Consider the following 16128-nt stretch of genomic DNA (forward strand, 5'->3'; position numbering starts at 1 on the left):
AGGCAGCTCGCTTATTCATAACATTATGTCTATGGTACATTATTGCTCAATTTTCAATCAATTTTCAAACGGTTTGGTTTGTTATAAACTTCAAAGATGTAGTTATGATACTGCATAGGCTACTTATAATTATAATCATGAACTTTTTTTTTCAACATGTCTTGTTCAGTGTTAATTTTGGCAGCTGTTTTTGATTTAGTCTTAGTCTTAGTCTTTAGACGAAAATGGTAATTAGTTTTAGTCACATTTTAGTCATTTCTATCCTTCATAGTTTTAGTCTAGTTTTAGTCGACGAAAACTCAAAACGTGTTAGTCTAGTTTTAGTCGACGAAAACTCAAAACGTTTTAGTCTACTTTTAGTCGATGAAAAATTACATTTTAGTCAACTTTTAGTCAAAATGTTTTCTCTCTTTAAACCAATTCAGTTAGGCAAATACAGGTTTCTGACATCGTAATCAAGGTGACAGCATCAAGTGTTGAAATTCGTAAAGCAACATTTCACTCTCTTAACACTTTACTTGTGTAATATCTAGGGATGGGTATCATTAAGGTTTTCTACGGTACTGCTAGTCTTATCAATACTGCTTATCGATCCGGTACTTTAACGGTATTCTTGTATTTACTTTTTGTTATTTTTTAAAGGAAAAAACTAACAAATTGTTAACCGAATTAATTGCTTTATTTAAAATGTGAAATAAATTAAATATATATAATTATGTTAAAATATTGTACTGTACTTGAGTAAAATGTTGAGGTACTTGTACTTTACTGGAGTATTTAAATGTTTTGCTACTGTGTACTTCTACTCCACTACAGTTCATAGTTAAATGGTGTACTTCTACTCCACTACATGTATTTAATACCTTTAGTTACTTTACAGATGTGGATGAATGATGTGAAATATAATCAAGTGTTAACTCAGACTTTAGTAAATTCACAAGCTACCCTGCAGTATACAGATATATAATATATCATTCAAACTAGCTGCACCTTTACCAGCTTTGAGAACACTTTCATGATCAATCATTATAAAACATATCATATATATTATTCTGAAATGGAACAATCTGCACAATCACTACTTGTACTGTCGCTACTTTAAATATATTTTGATGATCATACTTTGACTTGAGGAACTCTTCCTACACTATGGTATTTTTTTACTTAGCGACAAGATCTGAGTACTTCTCCCACCTCTGCACACCTGATGTGATAACGTTACTCGTAATTGGGGCAACAGAGCTACGAGTTAAGGAAGTCGAAAATTGTGCATTTCTCCGACTGAATATGACGCCTTTTGGCCGGCTGTTTGGACAGACTACTCTACTCGTGTCAACGCGCTAACGCGAAAACATGGCAAACGAGCTTTGTCCACATCGAGCCTTGTAGTGTCTCTATACTTCTGAACGCTCCGTCCCCGGCAGATCTCTGTGTGCCGCTGCAGCGTGTCTGTTAGGCCCCGCCCCCGCACACAGAGAGAGAGGGAGATCGCTCTTCTGGAGTGAAGAGAGCGGAAATAATGATATTGCAAGTTAGAAATGTAAGATGCATTTTGACAGACAAGACGGGCAATTGGGGGAAAATATGCTGCGTTTTGAATGTCCACCATTAACACCTTAGTCCCGTCTCGTCTCGTCAACGAAAACTAAATATACATTTCGTCAAATTTTCGTTATCAAGAATCTATTTTTAGCTCGTTATCGTCTCGTCTTAGTCATGTAAAAAAGGTCGTTGACGAACATTTTTCGTCATAGTTTTCGTTGACGAAATTAACACTGGTCTTGTTGTCTCCTGTATCATAGCCATGCTAATAACGTTTATAATAAACCAAACCGTTTGTAAATCAGTCAAGATTTCAGCGAGTTAAGAGTATTTTTGTGCAGATCACTCACCTTACACCTTATCACTCAACAGCTGTAGCAGTAGTTGTTGACTGTGGCAAGATGGCCGCCGGTGAGCTACGCTGGCGACTCCCCCTTGAGCCATCTAGTTAAACTTTATATCTATGGTGACAGAGGCGTTGCAGAGGCGCCGGGCAGGAAGTGGAACGGTGACAGCATCCGGCCCATCCCCAAAATAAACTAATTTTGCAGACCCTATCCCTCCATCCATAGTCTTTCAAGTAGGAGGAGAAATGCCAGCGTTCTCCTCCGGTTTACAGGCACTGTGTACATTATATATATAGAATAATTATGATGATGAATGCATTTTTTTACCACTAAAATACAGCAACACATCTTTGATTCATGTCGTTTATAACTGGAATATTACAATTATTATTATCTTTGTCTGTACAAGGTAGCCTGTCCAGGAAATATGCCCAAATCAACAAAAACTGCGAGGCAAGACGCTCCGCTTCTGAAATGCTTCTGAAACGCGCCCGGTAGGGTATGACGCCGGACCAAAACCGCGGCGCAGCCGTGACACGACGCAGACGGACCCGGTGGAATCTAGGGGCGCATAGTGTGGCGCGGCACGGTTGCGACTTGCGAGGCTCCATTATAGCGTGAGGGTTTCGATAGTTAACAGATATCTCAGTGGGTCTCAAACTGGTCACCATTTATGTATATGTTCAAATGGATAGGTTCCCAAATAAATGTGCACATTTTTTAAAATAGTATCCCCTGTCCATATGTATTATTGGGTAGATTTAAACTATAGGGCTATTACTATGGGCAGCAACGCTGAAAATATTTACAACTAAATCCAGCAAAATGGCACAAAAAAAACTGGTAGTGGCCTGGCTGGGTGTATAATTCCCGGCCTGACTTATTGTCCCAGTCTGGCCCTGCCTCCTGGGTACCGCTGCGTCAACAGCCACAGAACTGACGAAATATGTCAAAAATGCAGAAGAATAAGGGATAGAATAATGTTGAATCAATTGGTGTTTTGTTTTTTACTCGGGTTAATGTGTGGCGAGTCGTCCCTGCAGTGATACCTGCCGTGTTGGAGGCGAGGCTTCATGGAGGAGGCGATGTAACACATGAAGCTGTACATGGTGGCCTGAATAAGCACATGCTGAATACAAAGCATATAGGCAATGAGCAGTGGATTTTTTAAGCAAATCAAAGCATAGTGTGGTTTCTTTACAGTGACGTGCGGTGAGGTTCATGGCTGGTGAGGCACTGAGTCAGATTTACAAATATTATATTTTGACCTTAATCGAAATATTCGGTTATTTTCAAAAGCTTTTTTAGTCTGATGCTTCGATTCATTTTAAATAGACCGATCAACAAAAGGATACCCAAAATCTAAATATTGGATTGTTGTTTCTTAGTAAGATCCCATTTTCATTACAAATGTGGTCTTACCTTGACTTGAAGATGAAGTCCATGCTATCCTTCTGGACAACAATCTCTATTACTTTTTTGTAAAAGTCCTCCTTATCTTCCTGTATTTTCAAAAGTCTAGTTTGTTGTTACGTCTACCGTCTCTGCGTAGAATTACAGTAGCAACAAGAACCTGTGGGCTCACGTGCGCCCCCTTCAGTGCGGCAGAGGTTATGGCTGCCTCCCCTGGTGCATTTTCATTGCCGTTGAGACCAGCGAGCCTAAATATCATATATACGTGAAATAAGTTATTTAGAGACTATGGATGGCGAGGATAAATGTAATAAAGGGATCTACAGACATTACATTGGTGACCTACAGTGAGATGGTAACAGGCATGCGCTTAGGGCCCGCTTTCCAGCCAGTTTCTGTGGGGTGACGCATTCTGAGGTGAGGCAGGGCTCATCTGTGCCTCACCTCACCCCACAGTAACTGGCTTGAGCGCGCTCACAAAATAAGTGGCCGCGCTAAATTAGTGCCCGCGCTCCAGCAAGTTACTGTGGGCTTACGAGAGGCAGAGCACGCCCCTGCCTCACTTGTCATCGCTCCCGTAACGGAGCTCTGCAAATTTGCTGATTTTGACTATAAAAGCGATTAGAATCATACATAAATCACATTTACAACACAGATCAGTGGAGACATTTTATTATTATTACTATTTCGTTTTTCTTTAGTTGTTTTTCCGTTACATTGGAGTATGACAGGTGAGGCTCTGCCTCCCCTGCCTCCACTGACTGCACGTCGCTGTTTCTTTACCACGGTTTATATAAAAAATACTATTAGTTGTTGATACTCCCTTTTTCTAGAGAAGGAATACAAATCATCCTACTATTTAAGGCAGGTTATGCTCATTTTGCAGTAATAATGGTTGATTTGTATTTGTGTAATGCACTTATAAGGGACCAACTTGCATTGATAGGACACCAGTGGTTGTTACAGTGGTGAAACAAAGGAATGGCAACTTGCATAAGACATTATATTGTATGCACAATCTTTGTCCTCTTTCACTACCATTTAACACAGAAAGGCAACTAGATACTCAACTTACATCTATTTGTCATGCAAGCAGGACAAGAAAAGCAGAGACTGGGCACACAGAAATATTACCCCTTACTCATTATATGAGGAGCAATAAAGGTTCATCTTTATATTTCACATAGCACATTACAACCAAAGTATATGTCCCCTTAAAGCACACCATCCAAGTGATGTGTGAAGCCAGTGGTTGTGTAACTGAACAACATATTTTTCACCTTTTGGTTAAAGGGGACCTATAATGCAAAATGCACTTTTGTACGTCTTGTATACATGAATATGTGTCCCCGGTGTTCCAGGGAACTCACCAAGTGTCAGAAAACACAACCCTCTCTATTTTCCTCCATACCCAAATCTCTAAAAAAAGGGGCTGCAACGGATCTGATCAAAACTGATCCAGATTTGAACACTGTCCTGACGTCAGGACAGTGGCGCTATGGCTATTGGGCCAACTCCACCAATCAGGAGGAGACAGCCACGGCCATTGCCGTTCGAAAGCGCTGGAGACGCTGTAGTACATATGCCAGGCCTGTAGGTGGTGCTGTTCTTACAGAATCTGCCCTTGCAAAAACAGAGCTAAAAAATGTCAAATTGAGCGAAATGAGGCATGGCTAAAATGCATGATCTGTTTGATATTTTGAAAAAAAAAAGTATAAATATGCCTTATATAGGTATGGTCCTACACTATATTATTCAAATATAGCATGATAGGTCCACTTTAAGTTTTAAAATGGTTAGACATTTTCATCATAATCATCATAATGCCAGTTGCTCATGGATTAGTGCCCCGAGGAATGACTGATAGAGTTTAGCACTGATTTTAAAAGCACAGATGGATCGAAGTCCGTTCATCAGGGTAATGCAGATATTTGTATGAATGTCAAAGACATTTAACAGCAATTTCATAATTTAAATGACTGATATTTTTCATGAAATAAATATTACATATATTCACTTTATCTAATTTAACAAGAGCTTATGTATATCTGCATCATTGTTTGAGATAATAGGCAGCCTAATGAGGCTTTGACTTTTCAGTTTTCACACATGTTAGCAAAATAATAAATACTTTTTAAAGCACCATTGACTGCTCTTTATTCTGCAATATGAAATTAGTAGATTTTGAAAGGGCAACTCTGTTTGCACCTAGAGGTGATACGACTGTATATTTTAAATGTAGTCCTTTTATTTACAATCCCCTCGTATAATGTGCATTTATTGTCAACACATGTAGTATTTAGAACATCCTTATGCCACCAACATGGTTCAGATTGTAGACTTCATGAGCATTTTCAGAGATTACTTTATTTAGATCATTCAAAATAAAGAAATATGAAGCGAGGGCCAGACAGGAAACACAAAATGAAGATATCTTATATATAATAAGAAAGGAACTTATAATAATAACTAAAAACTAATAATACAAATACAATGAGGGCAGCACCACTTAATTGTATGAGACCAGGCCAGGCAGCATGTGTGGTTCTTCCACAGGCCCCTGGCTCCTCTTCTCAGTGCGGTCACTTTTCTGCACGAGTCGCAGGCTTTAGAACCTTCGGGTAGCAGCAGCTTGGGATGCTGGACACCACCTGAGAGACGGGGTAATAATACACAACAATAAGACACATCGGCAACACTATCTGTATGAGCTGAACATGTTTGTAGACTGTTTTTACTGTCTAATGATGATCAGCTGCAGAAAGGACCAGATCAATGTTTAATTGCATGTCATCCCTGTCTCACCTGTCCCCACAGCAGGCTGCCTAGACCCAGACAGCCACAGACCAGCCACTGCTGCCAGTTCAGAGCCACACAGCTGAAGGGTGAGCCCCCAACCTGCACAATGAGGATCTACAGGAGGAAGGGAGACACAGCATCATTCAGCGAATCTTTCATCACTCCTCACTGTGAACCAGACCAGGTGTGACGATAGCCCTCCCAGGTTACCTGGGAGACGAAGGTTCCCAGGAGAATGACGCAGAAGATGGTGTTTTTGAAAATCCCCCTGAACACGTTTCTCTCTCCATGGATCTTCCTTGCGTTGATCTCATTGAAGATTTGCATGAGTACAAACGTGTTGAACACTATGGTGTAGTGTACAGAGGGCGGGGCGTGGAGGGGGGCGTTTCTGCCACTGGCAATGTTGAGCAAAATCTCACCTGTGAAAGGGAGGGTCAAAGTAATTAATCATTAATTAGTAAGTCAGTTGTAAAAAGGCTATTGTTCAAATGTTTCTTATTAGGAGGTTTTAAGTGAGCCTGTTTTAGACCACTAAGGTTTGCTGCGTTCACTGACCATGGTAGATCAGGGTGAAGATTACGGTCAGCTGGTAGATGGCGTGTCCGACAATGTTCTTCATCATGGTGTGAGAAATGAGGGGCTTGTCGCGGCCGTAGGGTTTCCTGAGCAGCAGCGCGTCGGTTGGCTGCTCGGTGGCCAGAGCCAGTGAAGCAAAGGTGTCCATTATGAGGTTCACCCACAGCATCTGCACAGCTTTCAGAGGAGAGTCCTGGCAACACACAAGTACACACACAAGTACACACACACACACACACACACACACACAGACACACACACACACACACACACACACACACACACACACACACACACACACACACACACACACACACACACACACACACACACACACACACACACACACACACACACACACACACACACACACACACACACACATTCTGTCAGAGTCGCTCAGTCTACATTGATATCCAGAACTGCCACGCTTCAATTTAAAACACTCAGTTTGATCAAGTTTAAAATGTTCCCGTTTGAAGCCATGTGTAGTTCACTCGTCTACACCGTCTTTGAGGCTGGCCCACCCAGCACCTTATGGTAGCTCAGCAGCCTTTTTTAGCAACAGGGTGAGTGTGTGGGTGAATATTTAAAGTCATTCTGTCCACCCATCGTGTAGGCAGCAGAGGTGTCAGGAGGCTGTCACCTGGGTGATACAGGCCCCGGTGAAGGCCACGATGACGGCGACCACATTGACTGTGAGCTGGAACTGCAGGAACTTGGAGATGCTGTCGTAAACATTCCTGCCCCACTTCACTGCCTGCACGATGCTGCTGAAGTTATCGTCTGTCAGGATGATGTCAGACGCCTCCTTCGCCACGTCCGTCCCTGCAATGCCCTGCACAACACAGCATGGTAGTTAGTCAACGCAAAGCTTACACCAGAACTGACTCTGAGCCTAGGTTTAGACCAGGACTGGTGTTGCATCGCAGGTGGATCATGAATTCATCAATATTTGTTTTCTTAGAGGAATAGCCTAAAACGGTTGATCGTAGAAAAACATAATCAGAATCAATCCTTTTATATTTTCCGTTTATCAAATCAATAGTAATTTGTTAAAGTAATAATTGTACAAAGTTTGCAATAAGAATCAGTCTGATGACATTAGCGCCAATAGTTACCATGGCAAAGCCAACATCCGCTTTCTTGAGGGCAGGGCCGTCATTTGTTCCATCTCCAGTTACCGCGACAACCTGCCTCTTCTCCAGCACAGTGCTGTCGATGATACCTGAGTAATGATGAACACACGCGGCTTAGACACACTTAAGGGCAACATTCTGATGGTCTTTGAAAACAGCTAGAACACAGTTGTTCTCTGTTGTTTTGAGCCCCTCCTTTCAGCATGTTTTATCTATTTCTTAAATGTAGGGTTCAGGGTTTCCTCTGAATTTGTATATATGCTTACATTAAAAGTTTGCTTTCCATTGATTTTGATCTTTTTATTACATTGCCATACTTGTCCCAATCCCCGTCTATGTGACCCCTACGACTCTCCTTGACCTCGTTTAGTGTGGCTCACCTTTGACCAGATTGTATTTGTCGGTCGGAGACGATCTGGCAAGGACTCTCAGATTCGGCCAAATCTTGTCGATGAGCCCCTGGTCAATCTGCACAAAAACCAAAACGAGATAAACATGAAGTGTTAGTTGAGTAACATACATTTAAATCAGTGTAGCAGACTGAAATTAGGTTAATTTCCCCTAAAACAGTTGTTAGTGTGCCTACAAGGGTTAAGAAGAGAATTAAAGTGGTTGTGAGAACATATCAGGGACAGGAAATTAAAAAAGGACAAAAGTCTTCGACACAACATCTAAAATGTACCTTTCACAATGTGTATAGTGCCAGAAGTGCTAAAATGTGAATTTGTTGGAACTACAAAGAAATGTGAGGGGTCATGATGGATTGAGATCATACACTGATGTCTGTGATTCAGTCTATCTTTGTCTGACCTCTCCCTGTCTGTTGCGGATCAGTCGGTTGAACTCCTTGCTGTCCATACACAGGAAGTCCTCTCCAGGGTTCAGGATGCCACATTTACAGGCTATGGCCCGGGCAGTACTGATGTTGTCCCCGGTTACCATGCGGACAGTGATCCCGGCCTGCTGGCACTTTCTGATAGCTTCTGGTACCTGATGAGGACAACAGAAGAAACAATAAGGTAAGGTGCTCAAAGATTCTGTTGATACACTCATTGTCATAAAGTGTTCCCAAAACTTCTCTCCTTCAAACGAATGTCTCCCGTTTACCTCTAGAGCTCCTCTAAATATCAGCACAGATAGTTATCAGAATTATTTTCTCTCTCTAACACGCTTAAAAGAGACACATTTCATAATTCCACTAGTTGCAAAGCCTCACAAAGTGCTGACATACTGTGTATTTGTACTGTTATTGACTGGTTGCCTCCATGTGTCCCTTTGTAAAGACTGAGTTGACGTACCTCAGGTCGTACAGGGTCTTCGATGCCGACCACAGCGATGCAGGTGAGGTTGCTGAGGATGTCTTCCTCGTCTTCCCAGTTGGGCTCTCCGTCAGCGGCTGGGAAATCTTTGTAAGCGAGGCAGATGGTCCTGAGGCCCTGAGACGCCATCGGCTCGATCAACTGCTTCATAATTTCTACTCGTTTCCGAGTTCTGAAGGGAATTGCCTCGCCGCTGGATGCCAGGATCATACAACACCTGGAACAACAGGAAAGAGTCATGTAATCATCATATAACTGAGCCAGAGTTGTGTGAGCAGTAGCAGCAAACCTACTTCAAGAGCAGGATCTCAGAGGCCCCCTTGCTGAACATTCGGTAGCTGCCATCAGGGTTATATAGCACGGTGCTCATCGACTTCCTCTCCGAGTTGAAGGTGTAGACCTTGAAGAGACTCTCTTCTGGTATTTTGTCGCGGATGGCCTGGTAGTCTCGGCCCAGCTTGAGGGAGAATCCCAATAAGGCACACTCGGTCTTGTTTCCTATCTGGCTAAGGAGCCCACACTTCTTCTCTGGAGCCTGCAGGAAACAGCAGCAGAGAGGGTGCCAAATCACAGCAGAAGTTAAATGTATTTCATTACAAATCAGGTTCTTTAAAGGGTGTGTGAATCAAATGCAGCAGCACATGACAATAACATCAATCCAATAGCATTGGCAACACACAACAACAAATCAGATAAGAAGTGCTCAATGTTTTCCAGGGCCTTAGATCAAATATATGACAATTTGGAGATCTGTAATGACAAATGTGGCTTCTTTAGTAATTAGTAAACCATGGCAAGCTGTCCATAACCAGAAGCCAGAAAATGATTAAAAATAGCAAAATAACGGGACCACCAGTGGGAAACACTTCCTTGAGCTTCCTGAATGGACAGGTATTTTTAAATCTCACCAGTATCTTGGAGGTGTACGCGCAGTTGACCCCTATGCCCGTGGTGAGCAGATCCATGGCCGATGCTGGGATGTCTTTCAGCCCCGGCAACCCTTTGTAATAGCGCCCTGTAATGAAAGCCTGCACGACCGTCATGCGGTTCATCGTCAGCGTGCCTGTCTTGTCGGAGCAGATGGCTGTGGCGTTGCCCATCGTCTCACAGGCGTCCAGGTGGCGAACCAAGTTGTTGTCCTTCATCATTTTCTGACAAATGGGAAATTCAGAGTTACCCCATTTGAAGTGCTTTATTCTGAATTTACTGCAAACATTTACAGAATGAACAGTGTTTCAGACAGGATTGTCTGGCAGTGGACATTTTTTAAAGGCTTAACACCAACATGGAATGCAGCAAATGTTGTCCTTAACCTAATGCTGTTGACTGTACATGTTCAGTGTGTGAGTGACAGGCTGTGTAATGTTGTGTACTAACAGACCTTGACTGAATAGGCCAGGGAGATGGTGACTGCCAGAGGGAGACCTTCAGGCACAGCCACCACCAGCACCGTCACACCGATGATCAAGAACTTGACCAAGAACTGCACGTAGATGGGCATACAGTCGCTGGACCAGGGAACACCCTGCACCCAGAAGGTATCGATCAGGAAGCGAGTGATGAGGATGAGGACGGTGAGAGACGACATGAGCAGTCCTGAAGACACAGACGAAAAGACATTTGAGTTCAGTAATGAGCAATGAAAAGTGTTTTCATGCAGAGACCAAATTGAGAGTAAACTGAGACTAAAACCCAGTTTTTCTCATGAGATGACGATGAGTTATCAATGGAGTGTCTACATTGATTTTCAAAAGGGAAGAGGACCACCCTTGTATGAGAGTGGGAGGTCATTGTTTCACCACACACTGGAACTCATGATGGTGAAATCATGCTTTGTATGGTAGTTTTTTGACAGTTGTGATTTATATTATTAGACAAAAGGAGAGACAAATACATGTGTGTGTGTGTGTGTGTGTGTGTAAGTTTTATTTGCACAGACAATCATGTAGTTAAGTTATTAAGGTTACAAACTGTAATAGAAGGCCAAACAATGATATGATTTAATATAATCAGTACCTGCTTTGCCGATCTGCATGGTCAGGTTGTTCAGCTTCAACTGGAGGACTGACTTGGTCTTCGTTGATAGATTTTTCTTCTTTTCTGGTTGTCCATCCTCGTTGAGCGGCTGCATGTCCATCACAACGTCATCATCGTTTTGTCCTACAGAGGATAGGAAGGCAATAACACACAAGTCGAGTCAATGAAGCCAGGTTTAACCCAGCATAGCAGGTGATGTTGGTCGATGTAGTCTAAGAGACTGAAATCTGTATTGTTATGACTAAAGATCAAACTTCAACTACTTGAATGAAGCACTAAAGTTATAATGATTCATGGTAAGCAGTCTCTAGAATAATCAGATTACTTTGTGTTCTGAACTTACCTTTGTTGTCCACCTGCTCTTTCTTTTGTTTGTCATCTTCCTCACCAGCATCATCACTGTCATCTTCCTCACCAACATCATCACTGTCATCTTCCTCACCAGCAGCAAGCAGCGCGAAGATGATTCCAGTCTGAGAGTTCACTCCAACAGCAGTGACCAACATCTTGCCAGAGCCCTCCATCACATGGGTACCTGAGGGGGAGAGACAGGAGTTGATCATGATGGAAGCTTCAGACGGTAGGGCTTTTGGATTATTCTGGACCTTACTGAGATCACGATTATTGGGGTAAAGTGGTATTTAAATCAAATAAATTGAATTGAAATAATATGGATGTTGTTTATCGGTCATGGTCCTTTTTCCTGCTGTGTTTTCATGTGAATGGAGAAGAGTGGAGCACCTGACAGCAACATGGGGTCGTTGTCGACACTCTTCTTCACATGATCCGACTCCCCGGTCAGAGAGCTCTCATCAATTTTCAGATCGTTACCCTGGATCAGGACGCCGTCAGTAGGCAGGAGGTCACCTGGAAAAACAACCAACAGGTACACTGTAACAACAGCTCACCCTCATCAGGTCCTCATCACAACATTGTATCTGTCACATGAGGACTGGAGGATAACAAAAATAAAATGATTGTATTGAAACAACTTTCGGACACGATTATTCTGTCTACAAAAGAAGACATTAGAACTGTGTTCTTCTCTGAGAGCCAGAGTCATTGTCACATTGAACTGAGAGCGTTACTGAACAAATTGAAGATTTTCAATAGTAGTTTTCCTAGGACACCTCAATTTCATTATGCTACATTCACTTTTTTAAGATGCTTATGTCTAAAATGACTTACAATTATAACGCAAGACCTCGTAATTAGACTACGTGTGTTTCCTTTGAGAATTCTCCCATATCTGATAAATAGTCCAATTCAAAAGGAGCAAGAGCTACATGTCATGTCAAATACAAAATTGCAAGTGCAACCCTGTCAAAACTGACAACGTAAAGCATTTCCAAATAGCTATATTGCAAGCAGTTATTTTGGCAGTCTTCATCACTTTCAATCCACGGTGAGCTGTGTTTTAGCTGATCCACTTTTTCCTCTTACCATATTTGACTTGTGCGATGTCTCCTACGACAATCTCCGACACGAGGATCTGGATCACGTGCCCTGCCCGGACCACGGTGAACTTCTGCTCCTGATCGATGCGGCTCTGGAGCCCGCGGAACTGCTTCTCCTTACTCCAGTCGTTGAAGGCTGTCACCAGGACGACGCAGACCACAGACAGGAGGATGGCTACACCTTCCATCCATCCAGCCTCCGCCTCACTGTCCTCCACCACGCCGCCGGCCGCTTTGCCGCAGTCTGAACAGAGACAACGTGTGTCAACATTAAGTTATTTTACCTTGCTTATCTAACCGCTCAAACAGTGCTGACCTACATCTTATACATGTCATAGAAAAGGAGCGAATATATCTAATGTTTTAATATGTTTGTTGAAAAAACTTAAATGATGATGATGATGATGATGATGATATTAAAACAGGTACAATTTAAATATGCAATGAAAATCAAACTTTAGAAGCTCCATGCGGATCTTCCACTGAGTAAAAGGCTGAGGAAGAGTGACCTGAGACGTACCCATCTGTCACTCAAAGCTGCCACCCCACTTACAATGTGTAGCATTAAACTTTAATATCATTAAAACAGCTATTTTTTGTACCTGAAAATAAGCTGTGAGGTGTCTACACACAGGTTCAAAATAAAAGTTACAGAAAGATACTTATTTGAAGATGTAAAGGTTTCATTTGATTGTTTAAAAGCTAAATCTAAACTCACGCTGTCTGTCAGCACTGGGTGGACTGTAGAAGGAAAGTGCTAGAGAAATGATGGCTGCCACTTGGAGGATGATGAGTGTGACATCATTCAGGGCTTTCCACACCAACTGCAGAAAGGTTTTTGCATTTTGAGGAGGGAGGATGTTTTGTCCATACTCCTTTTGCCTTCTGTTGATGTCCTCTACTGTTCCATCCAAACCTGCAGCAGGAGACACAAAGACAATATCAAACACATGTCCCACCCACTCAGTTTATTGATTATATTCTCTTTGTTTTAGAGACCTTCTGGAATCTCTATCTTAAGAGACTCGTATAATTTGCCGTAATGCTTCGCTAACAATATGCGTTTCAAAATTCAAGGGGGGGGGGGGGGGTCAAAATGTCCATAGATTCCAAATCTGTTGGGCTGTATTATTGGCAAACATGTCTAATATTATAAGAACATACATATATAAGGTTATCTTCTGTTCATTTGAAGGATTTGTCCGTCTTTGAAACTTGGTGTGATGCAACATCTGGCAGTAACCAGAGACACCAACCTAACACAGAAGCAGTGTTCCTCATCATATTTACCATTGACAGGTGATGTTCCTAGCAGGGAACACAGTCCGTTGACATCTCCATAAGTCTCCTTGATCATTGCACAGGATTCTTCTCCTCTTAGCTCCATGAGGGAGCGCAGCTCCTGCAAGGAGCAGCCGAAATTCCCCTCCTTATCCGTCATTATATCTCCTTCCTCCGGTACTCCTCAGAGACCTACCAAAAACATAGTCTAAGTAGTTAGCCTCCGGTGCAGATCTAGCCTGACTGTAGGGGGTAAATAAGACAGGTAATTTCAGACATGTCATGGGAAAACACACAAGTACCTGTAGGTAGAAATGTAGAAAAATCACTAAACAAAGGTGCATGATTTGCTTTAACAGTCAAGCAGGACTCCAAGGTCATGTCCTTGGTATTGTTTCGCATAAAGTGAGGTTTACTTTAAAATAAACAAATAATAAGGGTAGCTTAAGTTTTAATTTTCTTCTTTTTTGTTTACTTTATTTTGCATTTTAACAGGCTCAATCCAATTTAATCACAACAAATCTTAATACCTGAACAGCTTTATGACTTCCCTTTTCTCTCTTTTTCAATAGATGTGTGGATGTGGATGACAAATAAAGAACCTTGAACCTTGATAGCTCTCCATGAGAACCCTATGCTTCACTAGCGATGTGTGATTAGAATGTTGCTTTTGCCAGCAGTGCTATGGGCCCAGACGTTTGAATATAAACACCTGTTGCTAACACTACTAATAGGAGAAACGGTTGTAAAGCATTATTATGTTTTGAATTCCTGCAGTAGGGATTCCTTTATTCAAATAAATCACTGTATTCATACTTGGTACACTTTAGGTAGAGCCTCTTAATTAAAAATGTAAAATAAGTTGACCATCTCACTTAACTACACCTATGATTGTCATATCATTTAACGTTAGCTTCTTAAATACTCTGAAAAAGCAAACAGTTCTGCAAAGCAGGATTTTTAGCTTAGGAGAAATTCATTCAACAACATAAGAAATATATTTTGTCAGTCTAGTGTCGAAGATAAGCTATTTAAATAATTTGGTGGCGTTTGTCAATACACATTTTAGGTTTATTATAAACTTTAACGTTACATGTAGCTTATCTGAATCAAACGACATTAACATGGATACATGTCTAACTAAACGATAGCCCGTAGGACAGTAAGACGTTAGGTGGCGCTGTTTAATAGCCAAAACAGTTTTTAAAAATCTCACTTTACCACACTGAACACTTGCTAAATTAATGTGAAAAATCATATAGTAGGCTACTGCGAAGCTGGATTTCAAGAGTCACTTCCCTTTACCAACACATTGGATGCAGATACTGAAGAAGATTGTAAGTAATGAAACTAGGACTTAAAACTTCTAAATATTAAGTTTACATCCCTGCTTTTGAGGACGAGAGAATGAAAACCCCGTCGAGTATTTTTTTTAATTATGTTTTTCTTCCATCAACATAATATAACCATAAAATCATGCATTGTTTACGTACAAAACCGTTAACAACAGGGGTAAACCGCCACATAGAAAGAGGGCTACAAAATAACTATACACGTTAGCATGGGAGAAATGTATCTCTGGTTAAAATTTAAATAAATAAAGTTTAAAAAAAAATGTTGTCAGTCTAATGTCGACACCTATATAATTTAGTGGCTTTAGTGATACACATGTTATGATTGTCAATGTCATGTCATTGATGTATCTATACGAGTCAAAGGCATTGGTAGATTATTGTTAGCTAACTAAGCTAGAACCTAGGTTACTACATGTTAGCTGGCGCTGACAGTTAAAACTATCTCACTTAACTACATTTAACTTTAATTAAATAAACATAATTTGGTGGCAAGAAACATGATTGTCATATAACATAATGTTAGCTTCTTATACAGTCAAACTGCATTAATGGTAGATACATGTTAGCTCGCTAAATGATAGCACCGAGGACACTGCGGCGTTAGGTGGCGCTGTTTAATTACCAAACAGTTTGAAACACACTTAACACTTGCTAAATGAATCTGAAAAAGTTAAAGAGTCACTTACCTTTACCAACAAGTTAGATGCAGATGCTGAAGAAATGTGGAAATATTGTAAATAGGGCTAAACACTTCTTCATATACAGTTTATACCCCTGCTGTTATGGCCGAGAGAACGGAAACCCTGTCTGGAGTATTTTTTTAAATGTGTATTCTTTATTCAGTAATGAACAAAACATCA

The 16128-nt window shown here is 41.3% G+C and overlaps 1 protein-coding gene across 2 annotated transcripts; it reads right to left on the reverse strand.

Annotated features, from left to right (window-relative positions):
- Positions 1-5874: 5874 nt before the first annotated feature.
- On the reverse strand, positions 5875-14058 carry LOC117488715 (plasma membrane calcium-transporting ATPase 1-like). 2 transcript variants are annotated; one of them, XM_034137769.1, is made up of 18 exons: positions 13923-14058; positions 13351-13548; positions 12619-12876; positions 11917-12042; positions 11519-11710; positions 11155-11298; positions 10520-10734; positions 10047-10289; positions 9432-9673; positions 9118-9355; positions 8630-8809; positions 8200-8287; positions 7802-7908; positions 7327-7518; positions 6660-6873; positions 6312-6523; positions 6108-6215; positions 5875-5953 (listed from the first exon to the last, which is right to left on the reverse strand). In XM_034137769.1, exons 1-18 carry the CDS (start codon positions 14017-14019, stop codon positions 5885-5887), a joined length of 3123 nt encoding a protein of 1040 aa, XP_033993660.1. In that variant the 5' UTR covers positions 14020-14058; the 3' UTR covers positions 5875-5884. The 2 variants fall into 2 exon arrangements, with proteins under 2 accessions (XP_033993660.1, XP_033993661.1); XM_034137770.1 differs by having other exon boundaries at positions 11501-11710; positions 13923-14055.
- Positions 14059-16128: the final 2070 nt, after the last annotated feature.

This window comes from Trematomus bernacchii, unplaced genomic scaffold (assembly GCF_902827165.1).
Source record: "Trematomus bernacchii unplaced genomic scaffold, fTreBer1.1, whole genome shotgun sequence".
Lineage (NCBI taxonomy): Eukaryota > Metazoa > Chordata > Actinopteri > Perciformes > Nototheniidae > Trematomus > Trematomus bernacchii.

Coding starts and splice junctions, on each gene's coding strand:
- LOC117488715 (XM_034137770.1), bottom strand. CDS start 14,019: ATGGAGCTAAGAGGAGAAGAATCCTGTGCAATGATCAAGGAGACTTAT. Junction 6,874..7,326: donor CCGGGGCCTGTATCACCCAG/GTGACAGCCTCC, acceptor GTGTGTTGCCAG/GACTCTCCTCTGAAAGCTGT. Junction 6,216..6,311: donor TGGGAACCTTCGTCTCCCAG/GTAACCTGGGAG, acceptor TTCCTCCTGTAG/ATCCTCATTGTGCAGGTTGG.